General features: G+C 53.1%; 2 protein-coding genes across 13 annotated transcripts; both read right to left on the reverse strand.

The window, feature by feature from the left end:
* Window positions 1-5: 5 nt before the first annotated feature.
* Window positions 6-2,827, reverse strand: Mmp23b (matrix metallopeptidase 23B). Of its 2 annotated transcripts, none has more exons than XM_028891371.2 (8): window positions 2,405-2,827; window positions 1,770-1,903; window positions 1,550-1,689; window positions 1,312-1,479; window positions 790-954; window positions 595-705; window positions 351-477; window positions 6-234 (listed from the first exon to the last, which is right to left on the reverse strand). In XM_028891371.2, exons 1-8 carry the CDS (start codon window positions 2,738-2,740, stop codon window positions 60-62), a joined length of 1,356 nt encoding a protein of 451 aa, XP_028747204.1. In that variant the 5' UTR covers window positions 2,741-2,827; the 3' UTR covers window positions 6-59. The 2 variants fall into 2 exon arrangements, with proteins under 2 accessions (XP_028747204.1, XP_028747203.1); XM_028891370.2 differs by having other exon boundaries at window positions 1,770-1,909.
* A 1,197-nt stretch (window positions 2,828-4,024) lies between these two features.
* Window positions 4,025-17,390, reverse strand: Mib2 (MIB E3 ubiquitin protein ligase 2). 11 transcript variants are annotated; one of them, XM_037203283.1, is made up of 22 exons: window positions 17,169-17,387; window positions 16,719-16,839; window positions 15,328-15,483; window positions 12,245-12,310; window positions 10,737-10,788; window positions 10,264-10,435; window positions 9,207-9,313; window positions 8,919-9,113; window positions 8,652-8,794; window positions 8,422-8,529; window positions 7,292-7,396; window positions 7,028-7,190; window positions 6,819-6,952; window positions 6,596-6,744; window positions 6,343-6,499; window positions 6,078-6,238; window positions 5,849-5,975; window positions 5,526-5,759; window positions 4,975-5,153; window positions 4,708-4,895; window positions 4,565-4,630; window positions 4,141-4,454 (listed from the first exon to the last, which is right to left on the reverse strand). In XM_037203283.1, exons 6-22 carry the CDS (start codon window positions 10,377-10,379, stop codon window positions 4,216-4,218), a joined length of 2,571 nt encoding a protein of 856 aa, XP_037059178.1. In that variant the 5' UTR covers window positions 10,380-10,435; window positions 10,737-10,788; window positions 12,245-12,310; window positions 15,328-15,483; window positions 16,719-16,839; window positions 17,169-17,387; the 3' UTR covers window positions 4,141-4,215. The 11 variants fall into 11 exon arrangements, with proteins under 11 accessions (XP_037059177.1, XP_037059178.1, XP_037059176.1 ...); XM_037203281.1 differs by having other exon boundaries at window positions 10,520-10,788; XM_028891361.2 differs by lacking the exon at window positions 12,245-12,310 and having other exon boundaries at window positions 8,422-8,517.
* Window positions 17,391-21,643: the final 4,253 nt, after the last annotated feature.

Genomic DNA, 21,643 nt, shown 5'->3' on the forward strand with positions numbered 1-21,643 from the left:
AGACATCAGAGAGAAAGTGCTTTATGTGCTGGCTTCCAGCACAGAAGCTGTTAGCAGGATCAGCTCCTCACTCGGACCCGCCAGGAGTAGGTAGTGAGAACACGCTGGTGCCGGCGCACCACACACGTATAGGTGCCTTCGTTGACTGCGTTGGCAATGATGCTCAGCTGTGCCTCACCCAGGGCCAGATAGCCAGGGTAGGAGAACTCCAGGGGCTCCTGGTCCTTGTACCAGCTGCAGGGGGAGGTTCCTGCATTCCTACCATGCCAAGGGCCCAGGATATACCCACCAGGGTACCCCAGGCAGCCCCAAGCCCCTCTAGACATGCCTGCCCGGTGCTGGTTACTCACTATACTTTGCCTTTCTTGTGTAGGATCCTCTGCCCACAGTGGAAGGTCATGTTCCTACCCTCTCTCACCAGCCTTGTTTTCATTCTGGTGGGTGGTGTGGTGGTAGCCACAGTGGGGAATGGGAATTCTACTCAGAGAATGGCGAAATGCCATGTCAGTGCTTCCCCCCATCAAACCAGGCCCAAGATGGAGAGAGACCTGAGTCTAAGAGGCTCCCACCCAACCCCATCTGAGCCTCCATCACCATAGCAGAAGTCACAGCTTCTGGGGCAGAGCCTCTTCATGAGCCTCTGGTGGGTATCACAAAATCCCTTTCTTGCCCAGGATGTACACCCAAAAAGCCGGTCCAGGCAGCCTAATAATAGGAGGGCAACGTGTCTCAGGGTTTGCCTAGAGCCCTACCATCCATCTGCCCACCCACCTGCCCCATTGTACCCACCATAGAGCCGGTGTAATCCCCACAGCTCATCCTGAGACAGTGTCTTCCAGCCTCGCAATGTGGCATTGATGTGCATGAGCGCCTGGTGTTGCTGTGAGTGCATCAGTCCCAGCGCATGGCCGATCTCATGGGCTGCCACGTGCACCAGGTCTGTGAGCCATACGCCTGTGGGCCCCGGGGCTTAGTGCTCGGGAGCCCTCAGCCCTTCCGCTCCCAGTCTTGCTCCAGGAGGCCCAGCACTGATGGTGGAGCCCAGCTGCAAGCCACCCTTAGACCACAGCCAAGGAAGATAAGTTTGTTCCCAGCCTAGGCTGTGAGCTTGGCCCTCAGGAATGCAACTCCAGCTCCCTCTCCAGCGGCATGGGGGGAAGGGGGGAGGCGGGAGACTCTGGCCTGTGAGAACCAGAATTCCTCTCAAACATTCAGCCCCAGGAAATCCTTCCTGCCCCAAAGACCTCTGTAGCCCACATAGTGGAGAGAATGAGGCCCCCAGGAGGAGGCCAGACCAAGGAGTTGGGTCACCTTTCTTCCAGCTGTAGCGTGTGGGGCCCAAGACCCAGTACTCGCTGTCATCAAAGTGAATGCCACCATGGGGTGGGAAGAAAGCGTGGGCCAGTTCACCAGTGGGACCGTCAAAGCAGTGGTGCAGAGCAGAGACCAAGCAGTCAGTGTGGTTGACTGGGTAGAAACCTAGGGAAACACAACAAGGCTGCAATCACACTTGGGGGCTGGGAGGGTAAGGAGCACTTCAGACACCCACCTATCTGGAGGTCACTGGGGAGCTCAGGAGCCACTTCACGGAAGCGGAATGGGGAAACATCACTCCACATGCGAAAGGCGGCAGCCAGGCCCTGCCTTGTCTCCTCTGGGTTTAAAAGGTTCCGTGGAAAGGAGAGAATCCTGGGGGTGGGGTATTGGGAGAGTTAGTGTCTGAGTTACGACCTGACACACCTGCCCTCCTCCCCGGGTCCACGTGGTACCTGTATGTGAGGTTGAAGTGGTTCCAACGCAGCCTGGCTGGTGTCAATGTGTAGCGGCGTCTTCTGGGTACCAGTGTGGTCAATGGACTGGGGACCTGGGCAGTGGAGACCACTGAAGAGTTTGGTGCATCCATCTGTTTCTTCACAGGAAAAGAGTGGATGTGAGGAGGCAGGAGAAAGTCTGTAGATCGCAATTGTTGCTGAAAGCTGACTTGGGCAATGGAGTGGAGGAAGTTATGGATGAACCCTCCCTCTGGGTTTTTCGCTTTTCTATGCTTAATAAGTTGCTTTTACCCCCACCCCGATGAAGGGAGTTAAGAGTGGGTAGGAGTGAGGCAGGCTGGATGGCGCATGCCTTTAATCTCTGGGGGTTGTCTATAGAGGCCAGCCTGGTCTACATGGCGAGTTCTAGGGCAGCCAGTACTACACAGAGAAACCCTGTCTCGAAAAATCAAAAATAAAAAGTCACTGAGAGTGGGCCCAGCTGGAGCTGGACGCCGCCTCCCATCACCAGCGACCACCGGACACACTGACTCAGGATGTCTGGGACTAAGGACTCACATGCAGTTCCACACACACCCTCACACATGGGCCCCATAGACCCTCCCCGCACCCTGGCCCGCCTGTCCTCTCACCGCAGCACTCCAGGCAGTTTCTGCCGGCGCCCATGGCCACTCCAGCAACAGCAGCGCGGAGAGAAGGCACAGCCCACTCAGGACAGCCCCGAACCAGCGGCTCTGTTGTACAACACCCGATGCCTCCAGATCGACCCAGACACGGCAGCCCATGGCAGACTTGCTGTCGGGTTCAGGGCCCCAAGGGGCAGTGCGACGCAGGGACCTGGGCCGCAGAGTTGGGGCGGAGTGGGAGGGGGGTTGGCGGCGGGCGGCTCGAGTTACAACCCTATGGCGGGCGAGGACCAGGAGCTGGCTTGTGAAGTGAACCAGCTGGCCTGTCGGGGCGATCCGCATCCCCCAGGGGGTTCCAGGAACCAGGTCGTAGGGTCGGTGGCAGTGGCCAGAACGCCTTGAAGGATAGGGGTCTATCGGAACGAGAGAAGGGGCTAGTAACAAGTGAGGCGCCAGGTCTGAGGTTTGGGGAAGGGGTATCAATTGCTCCCCATGCCCACATGGTTGGGGGCTGAATGACCCTTTGGCTTTTCCCCTCAACCCCCTATACCCCACAGTGAAATCCGGGAGGGAAACCTCAATTTTGGTCCGCAGTGACTGAGAGTAACCAGCATACAGAGGGGAGCGCAGAGGCGAGGGCACTGAGAACAGGGTGGCTGAGCTGGCACGGGGGAGAGACAGCAGTACAGACCGGGCCTCGGGAAGGACAGGGCGCAGGAAGCCTGTGGGGGTTCTTAGGACATCTGGGAAAGGGTCTGCTTCGGCCAGAGAGTGCTCTTGTTGGACCAGAGCAGGAGGTCGCTGCAGAGTGGCAGGACCAGGAATTCCTGCTCGTGCTCAGAGGGGAGGGGGTTACAGGAACAGAAAGAATCAGGCATTGAGTGTGGCAGTCTGGCAGGGTTCTGGCTTGGAGGGTAGAGCGTTAGGAGATATGGTCCAAGGCCTGAAGGGTAGACCAGGCAGCCCGTGGTTATACTGGGTGGCCGCCGAATGAGTGTGGCATGGCAATCCAACTGATGCCAGACCCAGCAGAGATCCCCAGGGCGGAGCAGACTGGGGGAGGGTGAGACAGGCAGGGCAGGGAAGAAGAGCCAGGCTGAGGAAGGAGGGGCTCCTAGCCACACGTCTTGCCCCTCCCAGTCTTCCATGCCGGCTTTGGACCCTGGGTGACAGCAACACTGCACTGGCCAGCAGAGGTAGCACCAAGCCAAGCAGCTGGTGTCCCCTGCTGCCCCGAATAGCTGAGCTGGAAGTTCTTGAAAAGCGTCAGCCATCTGCTCTCCCTTCCAAAGTATTTGTTCCAGTAAGTGGACCCTTTCTCGCTTCTTCCCTCTGCCCCAGCTTAACTGCCAAGAACTTGGCGGACTCCCACCCTCTGCCTCCTACACCCGGGCCCTCTGAAAGGCGAGTCTGCTTTGGCCAAACCCTAAATAGTCTAAGTCCCGCCCCACGGGGGCGGAGGGAGGGGCGGGCACAGGGACTGAAGGAAGTGGGGTGAGCCCCCTATAGGGCCGAAAATAGAACCCACCCTAAGCCTTTTAGTGCACTGTGTGGGTTTTGGGACCCTCTTGTGTCAAACCACAGCCAGGGCACTTGATGTGGCCTGTAACCACAACCAGTGTTCCTGACCTATAGGCAACCTGGAGTCTCAGGCAGTTTATGTGTTTGGGGGTGGGGGTTGCTGGGAATGGTGAGGAACGCTGGGCATGCCCAGTACACCTAGGCAAGGAGCAGGCAGTAAAGTCCGAGAATCTTTTTTATAAAACACAGGGCTTTTGTAGAAGGGTCTGGGATCGGCCATGGTGTGCGGAACGCGCTCACACGAAGATCTGAATACGGTCGCGGATGGGCTGGCGGCAGATGGGGCAGGCGTTGAGCGCAGCGCCACAGGGCGCGCATGCACCATGGCCGCACTGGAACACTAGGCGGATGTGGCTGTCGATGCAGATGGGGCAGGTGATTCGCTCCTCCATCTGCCGGTAGCGGCTCTGTAGCTCCTCCACCAGCTGGCGAGGTGGACCAGGCATCTGGATGGTGTTTACCACCTCTGAACCGTCTGTGGGACAAGGTGAGTGAGAGTCGGGCTACAGCAGGTGTGACGATTAGGTTCGGACAGATGACTATGCCACAGGATAATGGGGGATATGCTAAGACCCTCCCACCCACCTGGGCGTAGCTTCTTGCTGATGACCACCTGGCACCTGATGCATTTCTTCATCCTGCGTGCACATTCTGCCAGGGGCAGTGTACCGTTAGCAGGGTTGGACCAGGCGGCTCCTCCACCCTGGGCCTCCACACCCTGCACTCACCCTCACACACGGTGCGGTGCTGACACGGTGAGAACAAAACCAGCAGTGCCAGCTCCGAGCACACCAAGCACTCGGCAGCTTCTGGCCCTGCTGTGCCAGACACATGCAGGTTCCTCACGGTGTTGGGAGTGCTTAGCACGTGCCGGGGGCCCGGGGGCATGCCCCCACCGCCACCTGCCTGTCGCTCCCTGCAGTTGGAGGAGGGGGCTTGAAAGGACCCGGTGGCCTTAACAGTTCCCCCCCTCCAAACCCCCATTTTGGGCTCACCGGAAGCGCTGGGCACAGCCCTGCAAGGCCTTGAGCACTCGGCCTTCAGTGGCCAGGTCCAGGGGGCTCCTGCCACGGTGGTTTGCGTAGTTCACGTCAGCACCCTCCAACGCCAGGAAGCAGGCCACTGCTGCACCTACGGTCAACTCTGTGCTGCCCGGGAGGCCTGAGGCCTGTAGCTGAGTGGCAGGACATACAGATGAGGGTGGAAACCCATACGCACTTCAAGAACGCCTCTGCTGACACCGGGCTGTCCAGAAATCTGGACAACGGTACCACTTTCCTTCTGGCTAAGGCTTCTGGTTCTAGGAAGAGTAGGGAAGGCAGGCCCCAAAGGTGCCCTTTGCTAGGTAGGTACAGAAACTCTGAAACTCTTCATCCTCTCGTCCCAACCAGACCCCAACCCTTTTCCAAGACTGGTCTGGATTACAGACCCTGAAACTGAGGTCCACAAACTGCCCCACTCTCCAGAAATCCTGGTTCCCTGGAGCATAATGGGAGGTGAAAAATCACCAGGCCTCCTTCCCAGCACCCACACTATACTTCCTCACCCTTGACAGCAGCTGCAAGGGCCCTGGGTCCCCCCCAGCCTTGTCAGCCACCAACGGCAACAGCTGATGACGTTGCAGTGCGACATGCAGGGCTGTGTCTCCCTCCTCATCCTCGGTGTTCACACTGCAGCCAGCATCCACCAGCAGTGGTACTAGCCCCAGGTGGGCCTGCTGCACAGCCAGGTGCAGTGCAGATTGAAGCTTCCTGTTGCGCACGTTCACATCACAACGACCCTGAGGAAAGGGTGGGCACAGGCTCAGCTTTGAGATCCCATTGGGTCTGGTTCCTGGCCTGTGGGTGGCCCTGGGGCCCCTGCACCCACCTCTCGGATTAGGACCTGGGCCACCTCACGGTGGTTGTTGAGAGCTGCCAGATGTAGTGCAGTAAAGCCATCCTCCTTCTTGGCATCCACCAGCTGTCGTGCCCGTGCCAGAATCTTTCTGACTGCTCTGTAGGAACAAGAAGGTCTGTCCAAGGTCTTCCCTAGGCACTTCACCTGAGTGCTCTGGATCAGGGTAGTCTGGCAGCAGTGTGACCAACCCCACACTCACAGCACGTGGCCCTTGAGGGATGCATGGTGCAGCAGTGTGAAGCCCTGGCTATTGGTAGCAGTGACATCGATGCCAGGCAACTCAGTGAGGACTTCAACAATGCTGCTGGCACCGGCACCTGCAGAGATGGCAGAATGCAGGGGCGTGTCTGCATGGGCATCCTGAAACAGAGGGGACTGGTCACAGCAATGCCTTTTTCCATGGTCAAGTTGCTTCCTTGACCTAGGGCTGGTGAGTGGCAGAGAATCCAGAGACTATCACTCACCGGCAGGTTGACATCACAACCACGCTCACACAGGGTCTTTACCACCTCTAGGAAGCCCCTCTGCACAGCCACATGCAGGGCTGTGCTTCGTGTGCCATTTCGAGCATCCACCCCACATCCTGCACTCAGGAGCATCCTTGTGGCCTCAGGCTGGTTCCTAATGGAAGAAGTGGGAGGGTTTGGGGACAGCCTGCTGTGCACCCTGGCTCTAAAGTTCATTCCTAGCAGGATCCAGCCCCTGCCCAGGCCTCACCCCAGAGCTGCATAGTGCAGCGCAGTGTTGCCCTCATCATCCAGCAGGTCCACACTTGCCCTTGCCTGCAGCAGCAGCTGCACCAGCTCTACCTGGCCCAAGTAAGCAGCCACTTGTAGGGCAGTCCTGCCCTGGTTCTTGGTGTCCACCTGTGCAGAAAGCCAACACATGAATTCTGGGCCCTCTCCCTGCTGGCCATTAGAAGGACAGGGTGGTAGCTTGCCTGCTCTGGGTGCCTTCGCAGTAGATCCACAGCCCGGGACACATTTCCCAGTGCAGCCTCTACTACCAGCCTCCCTGGGTGCTCTGGGTCACTCTTCTGGGTCCGAAGTTTGTCCAGGGCCACACTCAGTAAGCCTGGGGGCAGGGTTGAGGTAAGTGCTGGCCAGGGGATGCCCTGCCTCCCACCGGCCACTGAGGCTGGTGCCGCACTTTTGTTCTCTCTGGCACGCTCAGCCACATCCAAGTTGGCGTCTTCCTCAGGCCGGTAGGCCACTAAGCAGGAGGGGCTAAAGGTCCACCGTTGACCGCCAACTGCCACACGCAAGTTTCCATCTCCAAACACCTTCACCACTTTCCCCACGCGGCCCAGGGCCTGCGAAGAGGTAGGATCACAGTAAGTTGGAAGTGGAGCAGACAGTGTGCTTGCATGGGGGGGAGGGAATGTGGTGGGTGACAACAGACACTGAGACTCACAGGGGCCATGTCATCGGTCCATTCACCATGTCCAGCCTGCAGTCGCTTCACAGTGTCAAGATCATCGATGACCCGGACCACATCACCCACCCAGAAGCTGTTGTGCTAGATGACAGAGAAGCAGGTAAGGGGAGTTCCTCCAGCTACTTATGTCTACTCAAGATCATGCAAGAGGACACCTCCTGCTCCAGAGGGCAAGCAGATCTAACCCTGTCCCCAGTTCCTGCCTCAAGTACAACCAAATGGTCTGGCTGGATAAGGGCCTTAAGTGACCAAATCAGCCCTGGGTGGCCAGCCTAAGCCACAGGGGAGGACAACCAAAGGAGCAGTGGGGTAGCAGCATCCAAACCAGACCAAAGCCAGCTCTGGAGATATGTGAAGGTCCAGAAGACCTGTCTCCAGGGTACCTATCCATCAGTCAGACACAAGGCAAGAGTGGAACAGACCCAGGAAAAAAGCTGAAGATGGAGTTGGAGTTGGGTGGGACCCCAGGATGTCAGCACAGGGCCAGGAAGGAGGGGAGGAGTGGTAGGGGGAGGGATCCTGCAGGGAATCTGTGCACACAACCTATGCACCTGTGTGCAGAGTAAAAGCCTGAATGTTGCCTGTCCTGAAGTTCCCCCTCCAGGTCCAGGTAGGAATGCATCCCCTGCCCCATTCAGTGCCCCTTCTTAGACATTCCCACCTCTCTGGCACACGTCTCATCCCCACAGTTCAGTTTTCCAAAAGCTTTCACAGAATCTACCCAACCTGGTCTCCTTTGGCAAACCTCCACCTCAGTCTCCTCACAGACCACTCCCATCTGCCCCCATGATACACTCAGCATCTGAAGAAGTAAAGCGAGCAACCCACTTCCAGCCTACCATAGTACCTTTCTTTTGTTCTCAGGACAGAGCCCCCTGGCCCACAGGTTCTAGTCTAAGATGTTTTCAGTACTTCACTCTTCTCTGTGTCCTTCAAAACTGGATTCCCTTCCTGGTTTCACCTCCACCCACCAGGCTCTCCCTTCAGGTCTGCAGACTCATGGGAGGCTGGTACCCTAGTCCTGCCTAAGCATTCCCAAGACTGAACAGGCACACAGAAGGAATGAGAGAAGCAATAAGTGGGGCTCAGCCCAGCCCCCTAGGCACCTTGGTGAGAGCCCCAGGGTGGAAGGTCCAACGGGTCTCATGGTTGAACTGCACACGCACGTCCCCACGGTCTGTGATGCGGTGCACGGTGCCCATCTGTCCGATAAACTGTGGCAGGTCACGGAGGCTATGGCGGGGTCAGGCTGGACTCTCGGGGCAGGAAGAGGGATAGGGGTCCAAAGGATTTGGGAAGGGGGGCACATGGGGACTCAGCAGAAGAGGTAGCTCACCTCCGCCATCCTAGGGTTCCAGCCACCATGGCCTTCTTGCATGTCCCTTAGGACGTCTGTGTCCAGCAGACACTTGACCTTGTCGCCGCACTGGAAGGGCTGGCCGTCAGCACTCACCCTGCGCTGCAGCTCTGCTGGCTTGCCTGCGGGAAGGTGGCAAGCTAGGCCTCGGGAAGCAACCTGCCCTCCCCCACCAACAGGACATGCCAGGGTAATAAGGTAACAGCCAGGGCAGGAGGGCAGCTGGTGTCAGAGCCAGCCCCATACCAAGCTTCGGGAGGTGCTCCTTGTAGTAAAAGCCGCCAGCTGCCTCACCAACACACTTGAGGTCCACTTTGCCCTTATGGCCCACACGGTACACATTGGTGGTTCCATCTGCCCATGTCACACTGGCCACACTTCGGCCTGTCTCCACATCCCAGCCACGGATGTCCACCACACGGCCTGTCTTCCCTTCCCCTCCTGGGAAGAGAGTACGCACACCAGCAGGCTAAGAGTGTGCCTCAAGACTGAGCTATAGCCAGCTTCACCTCCGTCTTTCCAGCCACGACTCACCATCTTGTGAGCCCCATTCCCAGTCAGGGCCTCGTACCACTTTTGCTCCCTGAAAGATGCCCCTCAGTGGGATTCGAGGGAGGCCCTGTCGGGGACTCAGTGTGACCCTGTAAGAGAATGAATCCTGAGTCATGCACTGATACGATGGCCAGATCTTGCATTTAGCCACCCTGCCCCTCTGCTAAAGGCATCTGGGTCTGTAGGATATAGGTATTCTGGATCCCAAGCCAAACCGCTGTCCTTGAATGGCCTTCCCAGTAGGCCTCCACACCTTGGGAAAGGGAACAAACTATTCAGTGTCTCTGGGCTCAGAGACCTCACCAATATCCGGCTGAAAAGGCACCTGAGATGACTCTCGGAGCAGTCCATGTGATCAGTCCATGTCTGCTGCCTTAAAGGCAGCGGGGGCAGGGCCTGGCCCAGAGCAGTGAAAACACTTATCTGGCCACCAGCTCAGACAGCTGCCCTGATCTCATACTGGCCAGAAGAGGGAACACCACTTCTCTCCGCACAGAGGAAAGATTCAGGAGATGTAGAGAATGAAGGATAGTATCAGGGTGCCTTCCCAAATCCAACAGAGACCTGTCTCCCATCAATTCCTACTGCATCAGACTAGGGCCACCCCCAGCTGTACTAATGGGCTGGCACCCAAGGTGAGCTGCCCAGTGACAAGCCTCCGTGCCAGGCCCTGGCACCACCAGGAGATGCTGTGTTTCAATGGCCACTACCATCCATGTGGCAAATACCTTCAGTGCTCCAGACTGCAGCTGTACTGGAGTCATGCCTTCCTGACCCTAAGGGTGAGGTAGCAGAGGAAATCCCACCCACAGCACCCACCTTACAATGTACCTAGAAAAAGCCTTCAGTGAGAAATGGAGGAGTGCCATTCTCAGAGCTCTAGAATAGCCTGACCCTGGGTATTCTTCAAGGAAATCTTGCAAGACGGACTTGCTAGGTACTTTTGGAAGTGACTCTGCTGGAGGCCAAGGCCTGGCTGGATGTCAAAGGCACCAGTCAGAAGGTGCTGGGGAGATAGGCTGTGGTCTAGGGAACTCACGGGCGTGAGTGTGATGTCTCATAGCGCTCAAAGGCATGGGTAAGGTCATGTTTGTTGTGCATGTAGCACTGTGTGCAGAGGTCATAGTCAAAGCAGACACGGCACTTCCAACGCATGCCACGAAGTCCATGTTTCTTGCAGCAGTCACAGATGATGTTGGGATGACGGATACCTAGGTATAGGGTGGGGTAAATGAGAACCTGCAGGTCTCCTGTCACCTGGCCAGCCCCACCCACAGCTGGGCATCACCACACACCGATTTGGGCGTTGTCGTAGAGCAGCAGGTCATGGGCACCTTGGTAGCCAGCTCGATAGTTGGTACATGTGCCCTGGTCCCACTGAACAACAACTGTACGGTCGGGGGTCGAGGGGCTGCCATGGCGGCCAAGCTCCACCACAGTGCCCACACCGCCCTCACCTCCATCCTGCTGGCCCCATTTCCAGTCCACTCCGCGTACCACACGCATGCCCACCTGCACACCTGCATGGGGGTCCAGGTCCATGGTGAGTGGGCTGTTCAAGAACCTGCAACAGAAAGCAACCTCAGTCTATGTCAAAAATATCATATAGCCGCTGGGCGGTGGTGGCACACGCCTTTAATCCCAGCACTCGGGAAGCAGAGGCAGGTGGATCTCTGTGAGTTGAAGGACAGCATGGGCTACAGAGCGAGATCCAGGAAAGGCGCAAAGCTACACAGAGAAACCCTGTCTCAAAAAACCAAAAAAAAAAAAAAAAAATGTCATATAGCCAGGCTAATCCTAAGACACATGTTGAGATGGCCACCTAGGAGAGAAGGATGGATCAGGAGCAAGAAAACAAAGCCAACAGAACAAGGAAGAAAAAACAATAGGGGGCTGGGAAAGCCAGGAGCATGGGCCTACAGGCCAGGACCAGAGGGAGCCAGGGGATAAAATGGAGGGGGCGGAAGAACAAGACAGACAAGGAAGGGCAGTAACCAAATGCAAGAGTGCCCACTACAGTGGCCTGTGGAAGTGACTGCCCCTCGAAAGGAAGGGGCAGAAATTGGGAACATCATAAGTGGACAGGCCCAAAGGATCAGAAACTGAACCTGGCACAGTGGCCACATGCTAGTGGATCTGCTCCCAAAAGTCTGCGCATGATGCTCCATCAGTATAAGTATACTTTAAAGCTAGAGTTGGACATGATGGTGCACATTTTAATACCAGCACTCAGGAGGCAGAGGCAAAAGGTTCTCTGTGAGTTCAAGACCAACCTGGTCTCTATGGTGAGTTAAGGCTACATAGTGAGAACCTGTCTACCAAAATCAATTACCAGGAGTGGTTGCACACGCCTTTAATTCCAGTACTCTCGGGGCAGCGGCAGGTGGATCTTTGTGAGTTTGAGGCCAGTCTAATCTACAGAGCTAGTTCCAGGGCTACACAGAGAAACCTTCTCTCCTCGAAAAACTAAAATAAATAAATAAATAAATAAATAAATAAACTGATGGATTAAAAACAAAGCTAATAAATGTATATTGTAGATATCCATGTGAAAGACTGTAAGGCCATCCATCTTAAGAAGCAAGGACTGTTTTTCTGTGCAGCATGGTGACATGTGGGACTGAATTAAAGAACTGTTGTTCAACCAGATACCATAAAGCAACTGGACAGGCAACCATGAAAGAAGATGCTCACAGTATACAATCCATAGAGTACTACCACTCGTATATGAAAATGCCAGACAAACTGAAAATGGGCAAGACACTGAGACACACACTCCAGGACACCTACTATGCATAGAATGTTTTGTTACCAGAACACTGATCACAGGCAGGACAAGATCCTCTGTTCCACATTTCAAAGGACAGTGCAGCGGTCATACAACACTTTAGGGACATTCTCTGGAGAATCGTGGTCCAGCCACAGAGGCGATGCAATCACAGAAGCACCTGCCCATGTTTTTCATGGTGGACTGGGCCCTGCAGTGTTTAGTGCCCAAGAGAATATAAACTATAACCCACCTTGCTATTTGGGGCAGCGGACAAAGCTGATAGACATGGAAGGTCAAAGTGCCATCTGCAGCGACTCTGCCAACAGAAGTTTAAAAAATGGGCAGGCAAATTCAGGGCATCATAGTGCTAGCCATGCCAAGCTTTAGGTTGCTTATGTGGCCTGAATGCTCTGTATCATACTAACATTAAATAAAGTCTTAGCACGTACTTTCCCAGACTCCTGCCTCAGCCGTCACCAGGCACACAAATGGATTTGAGAGACGAAATCTGACAGGGGCTCCTGTGCTGTGACAAGTACTTCTACTTCACCATTTAAGAACCATGCCCTGCAGCTGGGAAGGAGGGACTGCTTACAATGAACCAGCAGTCCTGTTCCAGGACACATACTCAGGTTTCACAAGAGGCTGAAAGGTCACCCCACACCTGGTTTGGGTGCAGCTGAAGATTATTTTGGGGCAGCTGTAAACATTACAGGGTCCTGCCAACTTTAGCTGGGGCCCAATGGCCCTACTCAGCCATGGGGCAGAGGGCAAATCAGGGTTAAGTGAGCAATAGGAACACAGCACACATCAGCCTTCTGCCTGGGCCCTCTTCCAGGATCCCTGTCCTTGCCCTAAGACTGACAGCCTCCTGGCTTGCCTAGTTCAGGAAACATTCCCCACTATCCACCAGGAAGCCACAGGTGGACAGTAAGAAAGACCAGTAGCCCTGCCTAGCCACATACACTGGCTGAAGGCTGGGTGTCTGCAGCTAATGGTAATGGCCTGAGCACCACAGACTGTCCCAGAGCCAAGCACAGTAAAAATCCAGCACCACTCAGAAGCCTATGTTGAATACAGGGAACTACCACACACTGACTCTAGCTCTACATCACACCATATTCTCAGAGGTACAGGCCTCCTGGCCAGCACAGCATCATGCAGTTTTTTAAAAATTTTATTATTTCAGTCAGGCAGTGGTGGCGCACGCCTTTAATCCCAGCACTCAGGAGGCAGAGCCAGGCGGATCTCTGTGAGTTCGGATCTCTGTGAGTTCGAGGCCAGCCTGGGCTACCAAGTGAGTTCTAGGACAGGCACCAAAGCTACACAGAGAAACCCTGTCTCGAAAAAACAAAAAACAAAAAACAAAAAAAAAAAAAAAATTATTTCATGTGTATGAGTGTTATGCCTGCATATATCTGTATACCACATGTGTGAAGTGCCAGGAGAGGCCAAAAGAGGGTGTAAGATCTCATGGGATTAGAGTTACTGTACGACATCATGTAGATGCTAGGGATTGAACCTGGAGATCTTCTAAAAGAACAGGCATTATTGCTAATCTTGCATGACCTCTCAAGTCCCTTCTGCAATTCTTATTCCTATACACAGGCCCAGGACAGTAAAAGCAGATGGGTACATTCACCTGGCTCAGGACTATGAAGAGCCTTCCCAAACAGATGGGCTCTGTCTTTTCAGAGGATCCCCCTCATCTGCCCAGGGACCTTGTCTGTCCTCTTTAGCTCATTCCTCTCCATGGGCTCTGGAGTACCTGCTAAGATGTGGCACCAGGGCATAATGCCAGGGTAAATCCAACCTTCTTCCTCTTTCCACAGAGGAGGGACAAACCACAAAGGAACCTCATATTGAGAATGTCCAAAACTCTTTGGTGCTAATGAGCCTCAGACAAGGGGAGGGTCTTGTGGGCAGCTAGTCATGGCAGCTGGCTCTGCTCCTCTACAGTAACAGCTCCACCATGGATGAGAGGGCCTCCAACGGCCTCACCCTATCAGAAGAGCTTTTAACATGACAGCTCATGGGTGTTCCAGTGAGAGTAAGTTTTCTTTGGGGATGTGGTGACTGGTACACTGCCCATGCTCTAGTTGGGGGCCAGAGGCCCATATGCATATTAGCAGCAGGAGCTGGACTCAGGGCACTATAAAATGAAGGAGGAGGAGGGGGAGGAGAGGGGGAGGAGAAAGAGAGGATGAGGAGGGAGGAAGAGGAGGAGGAGGTAAAGAAGAAGGGCCAGGCGGCGGCGGCGGTGGTGGCGCACGCCTTTAATCCCAGCACTCGGAGGCAGAGCCTGGCAGATCTCTGTGAGTTCGAGGCCAGCCTGGGCTACCAAGTGAGCTCCAGGAAAGGCGCAAAACTACACAGAGAAACCCTGTCTCCAAAAAAAAAAAAAAAAAAAAAAAAAAAAAAAAGAAAGACCCACTTTTAATCTGGATCTTCTGAGCTGGCAAGATCCACCTTTATATGGACCACACCTTCTGTGTTTGCTCTTCCCTGCCTACCCTTGATATCAATTTACTGGTATTAGAGCCTACTTCTTGATTCTAGTATGTACTGAACACCTGAGATATCCAGCCTCAGTGACAGAAAGAACAGCTACTGGATTCTCAGACTTTCTATCAGGAGAAAATCGTTGTTGGACTAGTTAGATCACAGCCTGCAAGCTACACGAATAAATTCCATAAATTTTTTTTCATTCTATCAGTTGTGTTCCTCTTTGTGTGTGTGTCTGTGTGTGTGTGTGTGTTCCTCTTGAGAACCCTGACTAATACACCTGCCACAACCTCTTAACAACTACCATAAGCCAGCCCTTCCCACTGAGTAGGAGGCCTCTCCTCCCTTGTTCCATCTCCTGCCCTAACTGACAAGGGTCTTGATAGAGTGCAGTACTGTGTGCCCCAGTGTGCTGAAACCTGCCACACTACCAAAGAGGCCCTGGGTGTAGGGAGAGGGCCTAGGGTCTGAAAGCACTGTCCTGGAGCTCAGCCTAGAAGAGCTCCAGAACAGTCTAAGAACTGCAAACCACTAAAGCTCAGGTGTACAAACAAAAAAAGAAAGTTCTTACTTTCAAACTTGAATGTCACCCAACTCTGATATACATCATTCTTCAGGAAACCACAGTGTGTTATGGGTACCACCATCTCAGTAGGAAATTTACCTTCCGAGTTAACTGACTTTTTCCTATGCCATCAGACAGTCATGTCCCTGGCATGTGTCCAAGCACTCCTGGAGCTGTTGCTATAGATATTTACATTTATAACGGGGGATATCTGAGTATGAGGACTTGGTTGACCAATATTCTTTAAGAGAAGCAGAACTCACCTTAAAGCACACAGAAGCCTCTAGTCAGCATCCCAGGCATTTAGTTGCTACTTCCTGGGCCACAAATTTTCTCAGCCACCAAAACTTCCTGTGGAAAACTAGCAGCCATTGCCAACACAGAACACAGCAAACCAAGTTGGTAGGCAGGAATCCAGGCTGGGGAAAGACCATTTTAGGGGCAGTTTTACACGCAGTATTTACTACCATGACCTGACAGTGGTCATTGGGGCTGCTGTTATTTCTAGTATTCCTTCCTATAAGGAACAAACTTTTTTATTTTTATTTATTTTTTTTTTTATCTCTGGCTGGCCTGGAACTTACTATGTAGTCCAGATTGGCCTGGAATTCCTTTCAAGTGCTGAGATTAAAAGTATATACCGAGGGCTGGAGAGATGGCTCAGCATTTAAGAGCACTGGCTGCTCTTCCAGGACTCAGGTTCAATCCCCAGCACCCACATGGCAGCTCACAACTGTCTGTAACTCCAGTTCCAGGGGATCTGACACCCTCACACAGACATACATGCAGGCAAAACACCAATGCACATAAAATTAAAAAAAAAACTGACTTTTTTTTTAAAAAAAGCATGTATGGGACACCACACCCAGACAGAATTAAAGATCCCTCAATAGGTCAGAGGTATCAGAATTGGGGGGAATGCTGTCCCTTATTATGAGAATATTTTATTGGGAAGTCCCATACAGCCATAAAAATTAAATCATGTTAATTGTGAAAGTTAGCAAATTGCCTTTATTCAGACGAACAGTTACATGACAGAGACCACTTAGGACTCAAGTTTATCTCCCTACATCTCTGGTGGTGCCTGAGACACTGCTGAGTTGAAAATGTGTGGCAAAAACTGGTGCATCAGAGGCTCCTACGAGGCAGGTGGACATCCTAGGTACCAGTAGAATCAAACAAAGAATGCCAACCTAAGCCACAGAGGCCAGGAAACCCAGATCTGCCCTGCATTAAGACATCCGCTGGAGGACATCCATTAAGGTTTGGGGTATCATGGCTGCTAATCTTGGTCATCTAGCTGGAGAGCTCCAGGTACACTGCAGCTTGGAGTTCACCACACTGCCTAGGGCTGACCTTGGTGGGGGAATGACATTCAGATACTTGTTGCATCAGAAGCAACAGGCCAGAGTGGAATGTGAAGACAGGGGACCTAGAAGGGGCCAACCTTGCTCTGTCCCCAAGCCTGCTGGCTCATCAGGAGCCTTCCTGGCACCTCTGCTTTTCTCATTGGTCTGAACCCAGAGGAGGCAGGAAGGACATTTCTCACTGCCCAGTCCACTCAAGCACATTTAGACACAAACACAAGCTTTGAAATAACATCAGACGGCATCCGCAGGGGGAACGAACCAAACCCAAACTGTCAAGAGCTCACCTGTGTGGAGGTCCAGTGTCCCCCACCCGCCTTGAGAACCGAGCAGGAGCCCTGATGCTTGGAGATTTGGGACTGGCCTCCGCTGGGCTGACCTTCCGTTAGAGGCCCGGGAGATCCAACCCTGTGGCCAGGGGTACGCACAGTTAGTAAACGAGAAGGGACGGAGGCCGCCGCTCGCTTTAAAGGCTCCCAGGGGTCGGGCGGCTGGGACCCGCTGCATCACCCACACGCACCGAGAACGCGCACCGGGCACGAGCTGTGTCCAGGGCGAAGAACCTAAAGCCTGCTGCACGCAAGGGCCGGGGACGCCCGCCCAACCTACAGCCCGGTCAAGCTGTCGGACCCCTCGACCCAGTGCCACCGCCCCCAGCGCTGGGAGGACGCCCGACCCGGCCCCCCACTTGCCCGGAGTTTCCGCGCCCGGGCCCTAGAACACCGGGCCCTGCGCACCGCAGACGCTGGCAGCAGATCCTCGGCTGGCCACCCAGGCGCCAGCTGCACCCCGCTGTCCTCCGCCTCTCAACGGCGCCTGGCAAGGCCGCCTCTCCCGCGCCAGCCCACCCGGCTGCCCCACTGGGCCCCCAGACTCCGGTCCCTGGCCGCAGCACAGACTGTCGGGAGCTGTAGTTTGCGGCGTCCGGCCCGGGGGCGGGGCAGACAACTCCCAGGAGGCCCTGCGCGTGACGCAAATACTTCGGGCTAGGAGGCGGGGCTTATAGCTCCCACGAGACCAAGAGACCCTTTGCGTTGTGTAGGCGCCTGGTCAGGCAGCAATCTGACTGACAGCCGCGGTGTCTACGGCTGGCGGGCGCTCTGCTTGTCTAAAGAAGAAATTGGAAATGCCCGTGTCCCGGCAAATAGGGACACATTCTGGGAGAGAACGAGGTCGGAAAGAGTGGGCACTGAGGAGGCGAGACGCGCAGAGTCTGTCCCGGAAGTGCGTCTGGGCTGAGCCCTAGTGGCATTGGTCTCCTGCACAGTACGGGTTCCCAGGACGCTTTCCGTTGCCTTAGAGACAGATGTTTAGAGTGACGTCTTGTCTCAAACCCGCGAGGTGTCCAGAGACAAGGTGAAGACCCATCTAAACTAACTTTTGATTTAACTTTTGGGATTTTTTTTTTTTGTTTTAGTTTTTGTTTTTTTGAAATAGGGTCCCACTGTGTAGCACTGCTTGGTCAGAAACTCGTGTTGACCAGGCTGGCCTCGTACTCATAGAGTCACACCTGCCTCTGCCTCCTGAGTGCTGAAATTAAAGCCGTGCATCACCATACCCAGAACGACTTAATTTGATTTTTAAAAAAAGAGTCGTGCCAATTTTTTTGGTTTTCCTGTTGATCTGGGGCGAGGGGGTCAACTCGGATCAACTGAGCACCCTCCAGCCCACTACTCTACTGATTTATTTCACAGATAAAAAGCAATCATACAGGCCTTTGTGTTTATAAACAGTATACTGCCTCAGTTTCCATATCTTAGCTCCATGGAGTCTTCAGGCCATAACAACTTAGCGCTCTTCACATGCCTTGCACCCATGGGCAAGTTACCTCCATACTTTTTCTGACTGTCCCTTCACTCAGCCTGTTGTCAAGGTTTATGCTCAGTCCATTCTGCACAGTCTCTTGTCTTTCTTTTTAAAAAAAACATTTATTTTGTGGGTGCAAGGGGCATTAGTGCCATGGCCCTTATGTGAAGTCAGATGCTAAAGCAAGTGTCTTTGCCTGATAAGCCATTTCCCTGGCGTTTTTTATTTTGAGACAGCATCTTACTCTTGCCCAGGTTGATCTCAAACACTCTAACTCTGTAATCCTATTATCTCAGTTTTTCAGGTGCTGGGGTTTATAGGCCTGAGTCATCTCTCCTAACTCCAGCCTTCGTTTATCTCATGTGTCAGCAGCTTTCTAGTTTGAGTGGGTGGTTGGTTGGTAGGCTAGTTGGTTTTTGAGATGGGGTCTCACGAAATAGCCCTGGCTGGCCTGAAATTCATGTGTACCCCAGGCTAGCTTGGAACTCACAAAGATTCACCTGCTTCTGCCTCTTTTTTTCTTTCTTTCTTTTTTTTTTTTTTTTTTTTTTTTTTGGTTTTTCGAGACAGGGTTTCTCTTGTGTAGCTTTGTGCCTTTCCTGGAACTCACTTGGTAGCCCAGGCTGGCCTCGAACTCACAGAGATCCGCCTGGCTCTGCCTCCCGAGTGCTGGGATTAAAGGCGTGCGCCACCACCGCCCGGCTTTTTTTTTTTTTTTTTTTTTTTTTTTTTTTTTTTTTGGTTTTTCCGAGACAGGGTTTCTCTGTGTAGCTTTGCGCCTTTCCTGGAACTCACTTAGTAGCCTAGGCTAGCCTCGAACTCACAGAGATCCTCCTGCCTCTGCCTCCCGAGTGCTGGGATTAAAGGCGTGCGCCACCACCGCCCGGCTCTTTTTTTCTTTCTTAAGACAGGGTTTCTCTCAAGCTTCAGTGCCTCTCCTGGAACTCACTGTGTAGACCAGGCTGGCCTCCAACTCAGAGAGGTCCACCTGGCTCTGCCTCCCTAGTGCTCAGATTAAAGGTAAGCCTAACCCAACTGATTTTATGCAGTGGTAGGTGAAATGGCATTGAGAAGGAAAGAGACAGGGAATGAAGAACTTAAGACAATGCAAGGTCTTTATTTTAGTGGGAAAACCTGCTGAGGGAGGTCCAGGGAAGAAGTAGAGCCTTCCATCTACTTAGAGTCCGGCATAATTATAGGAAAGAAAAGGAAGGGGCAGGAAAGGAAGTTGAAAAGTTTTCTTTTTGGACCTCAATTGGCTGTTGTTAGGACTGACCAAAGAATGATTGATGAGTATTGAGTAAAAGAATGTCAGGTGATCAGCAACTTCTCTTTTGAGCAGCCATTATCAGGGATCTGCAGGGAGGCAGTGGCAAGACGTTACACTTCATTTCTGGGATGCTAATTACTGTAGTTCTGGGGAACTTGTCTCCATTTAGCCAAAGTGGAAGAACTTTTTAAAATGGTGGGGCCATGGCTAACATTAGATGGCATGGACCACATGGCACCCATTGCGTGGTTCCAACATTTCAACACTGTAGACTGTTATGCCCAGATCTTGGGGATCCCCAAAAGACCACCATGGAGACTGAATCCTGTATGTAAAGCAAAGAACCTGTTAAGATTCTGCTCTCATTCCTCATGGTCTGGCATCTTATGTCATCAGCAGGCGCTGGCGACTACGTACCCGCTGCTTGCTCCTGCCATCTTCCATTCTGTCCAGACCTGGTTCTCCTCCCTCCTATCCCCTTCTTTCTAATAAAGCTCTTTGTAACTCTGGTTGTCGTGGCCATGGCCTGTGACTTTTCCACCTGTAACCAGTGAAGGGTTCACATCACGCCCCCACGGTCACATATACCAGGCGGACACTTCCGCCTAGCCAATTCCTCCTCCGCCTAGCCAGTTCCAGGTTAAGATAGCCATTTCCGGGTCAAGGCATCTCGCGTAACCAGGATCCATGACGTTTCATGGCCACGTAAGCACGCAACGTGACCATGTGATCTACCCACACGTGTGGAGTAGTGACGTGACCTGGCCATGCCCCCAACCGGTTTTAAAGCAGAGCGCCATGTTCCCGGTTCTCTCTCCTCTTCCTCTTCTCCACGCACGTGTCTCTCCCACAGGCCTGAGCACTCTATCCCTTTATCTCTAATAAACTCTTATAATCGGATTCTGTCGTGTTTCGTGACACTTCCTTGCAGGGTAAGAACACAACGTAGCTAAATAACTAACAACCAGTGCTGCCACCAGTGCCATTTATCATAACCATCAGAGCCTTCATTTTCAAGCTCTGGGGCTTGGTCTCTCTGTCTGTCCACTGCAGCGGTGAGAGCAGAGAGCCCTGAGCTCAGGCGGGGTAGAGTTTTTATCATAGCAGAGTTTGAGGTGAGGGGATTTCCAGGGTTCAGGACCCTGATTGGCTGACAATTGTCTAGGGGTATCTGTGTTCGGATCCTGCCCTCACGCCTGCACAGGCCAGCTAGGTGTCTTGCATCATATGTCATCAGGGGGCACTGGCGACTACATAAACAGCAAACAGCACGATCACACCTTAAAAAGCTAGACATGGACCCCACCCTCTCTCTCTCCAGACCTGGCTCTCCTCTCTCCTCTCCTCTCCTTCCTTCTAATAAAGTTCTCTGTAACTCTGGTAGTCATGGCCGTGGCTCATGACTTTTCTGCTGGCAACCAGTAACACCACCAGTGCTGTTCATCCTTTCAATCTGTAAAACAAAAAGAGGTGTTGCTAGACTCAAGGGCATCTGGCTACTTTATCTAATGGTTGCAATGTTTGGGATGTCAGGTGCTCCTCCATAGATGTAGGCCTTCCCTGGGTGGGGTCAGCTTATGGCTTTTCCTGGGTCTGGGTGTTGCCTGCCAGTAAGCCTGTCATGGCAGCTGTGTGATCAAGCAGTTTTGGGGCCCCTCTACATAGAACACACACTTCTCCAGCACCTTTTTTACTTTCATTTTTTTTTTTAAAGATTTATTTATTCATTAGGTATACAGTGATCTGCCTGCATATATACATGCAGACCAGAAGAGGGCACCAGATCTCATTACAGATGGTTGTGAGCCACCATGTGGTTGCTGGGAATTGAACTCAGGACCTCTGGAAGAACAGCCAGTGCTCTTAACCTCTGAGCCATCTCTTCAGCCCCTTTTACTTTCATTTTTAATGAGTCTCAATATTAATGCCTTTCCCGTTGGGAAGTTTTGTGGGGGCTCTAGTAAAGGATAAAAATGTGTACAATGGTAGCCTCTCTAAACAAAATAATTCCTTTGAAAAAACCAATCCCAGCCACCTCTGAACCAGGATTTTCATTGTGCCCTCCAACAGGAAAGTTAGAGACTTACTAGACACACCCAATCCCAAGGATGAAATATCTACAATTCAGATCCAGCA

The sequence above is a fragment of the Peromyscus leucopus genome, chromosome 2 (genome assembly GCF_004664715.2).
Source record: "Peromyscus leucopus breed LL Stock chromosome 2, UCI_PerLeu_2.1, whole genome shotgun sequence".
Taxonomy (NCBI): domain Eukaryota; kingdom Metazoa; phylum Chordata; class Mammalia; order Rodentia; family Cricetidae; genus Peromyscus; species Peromyscus leucopus.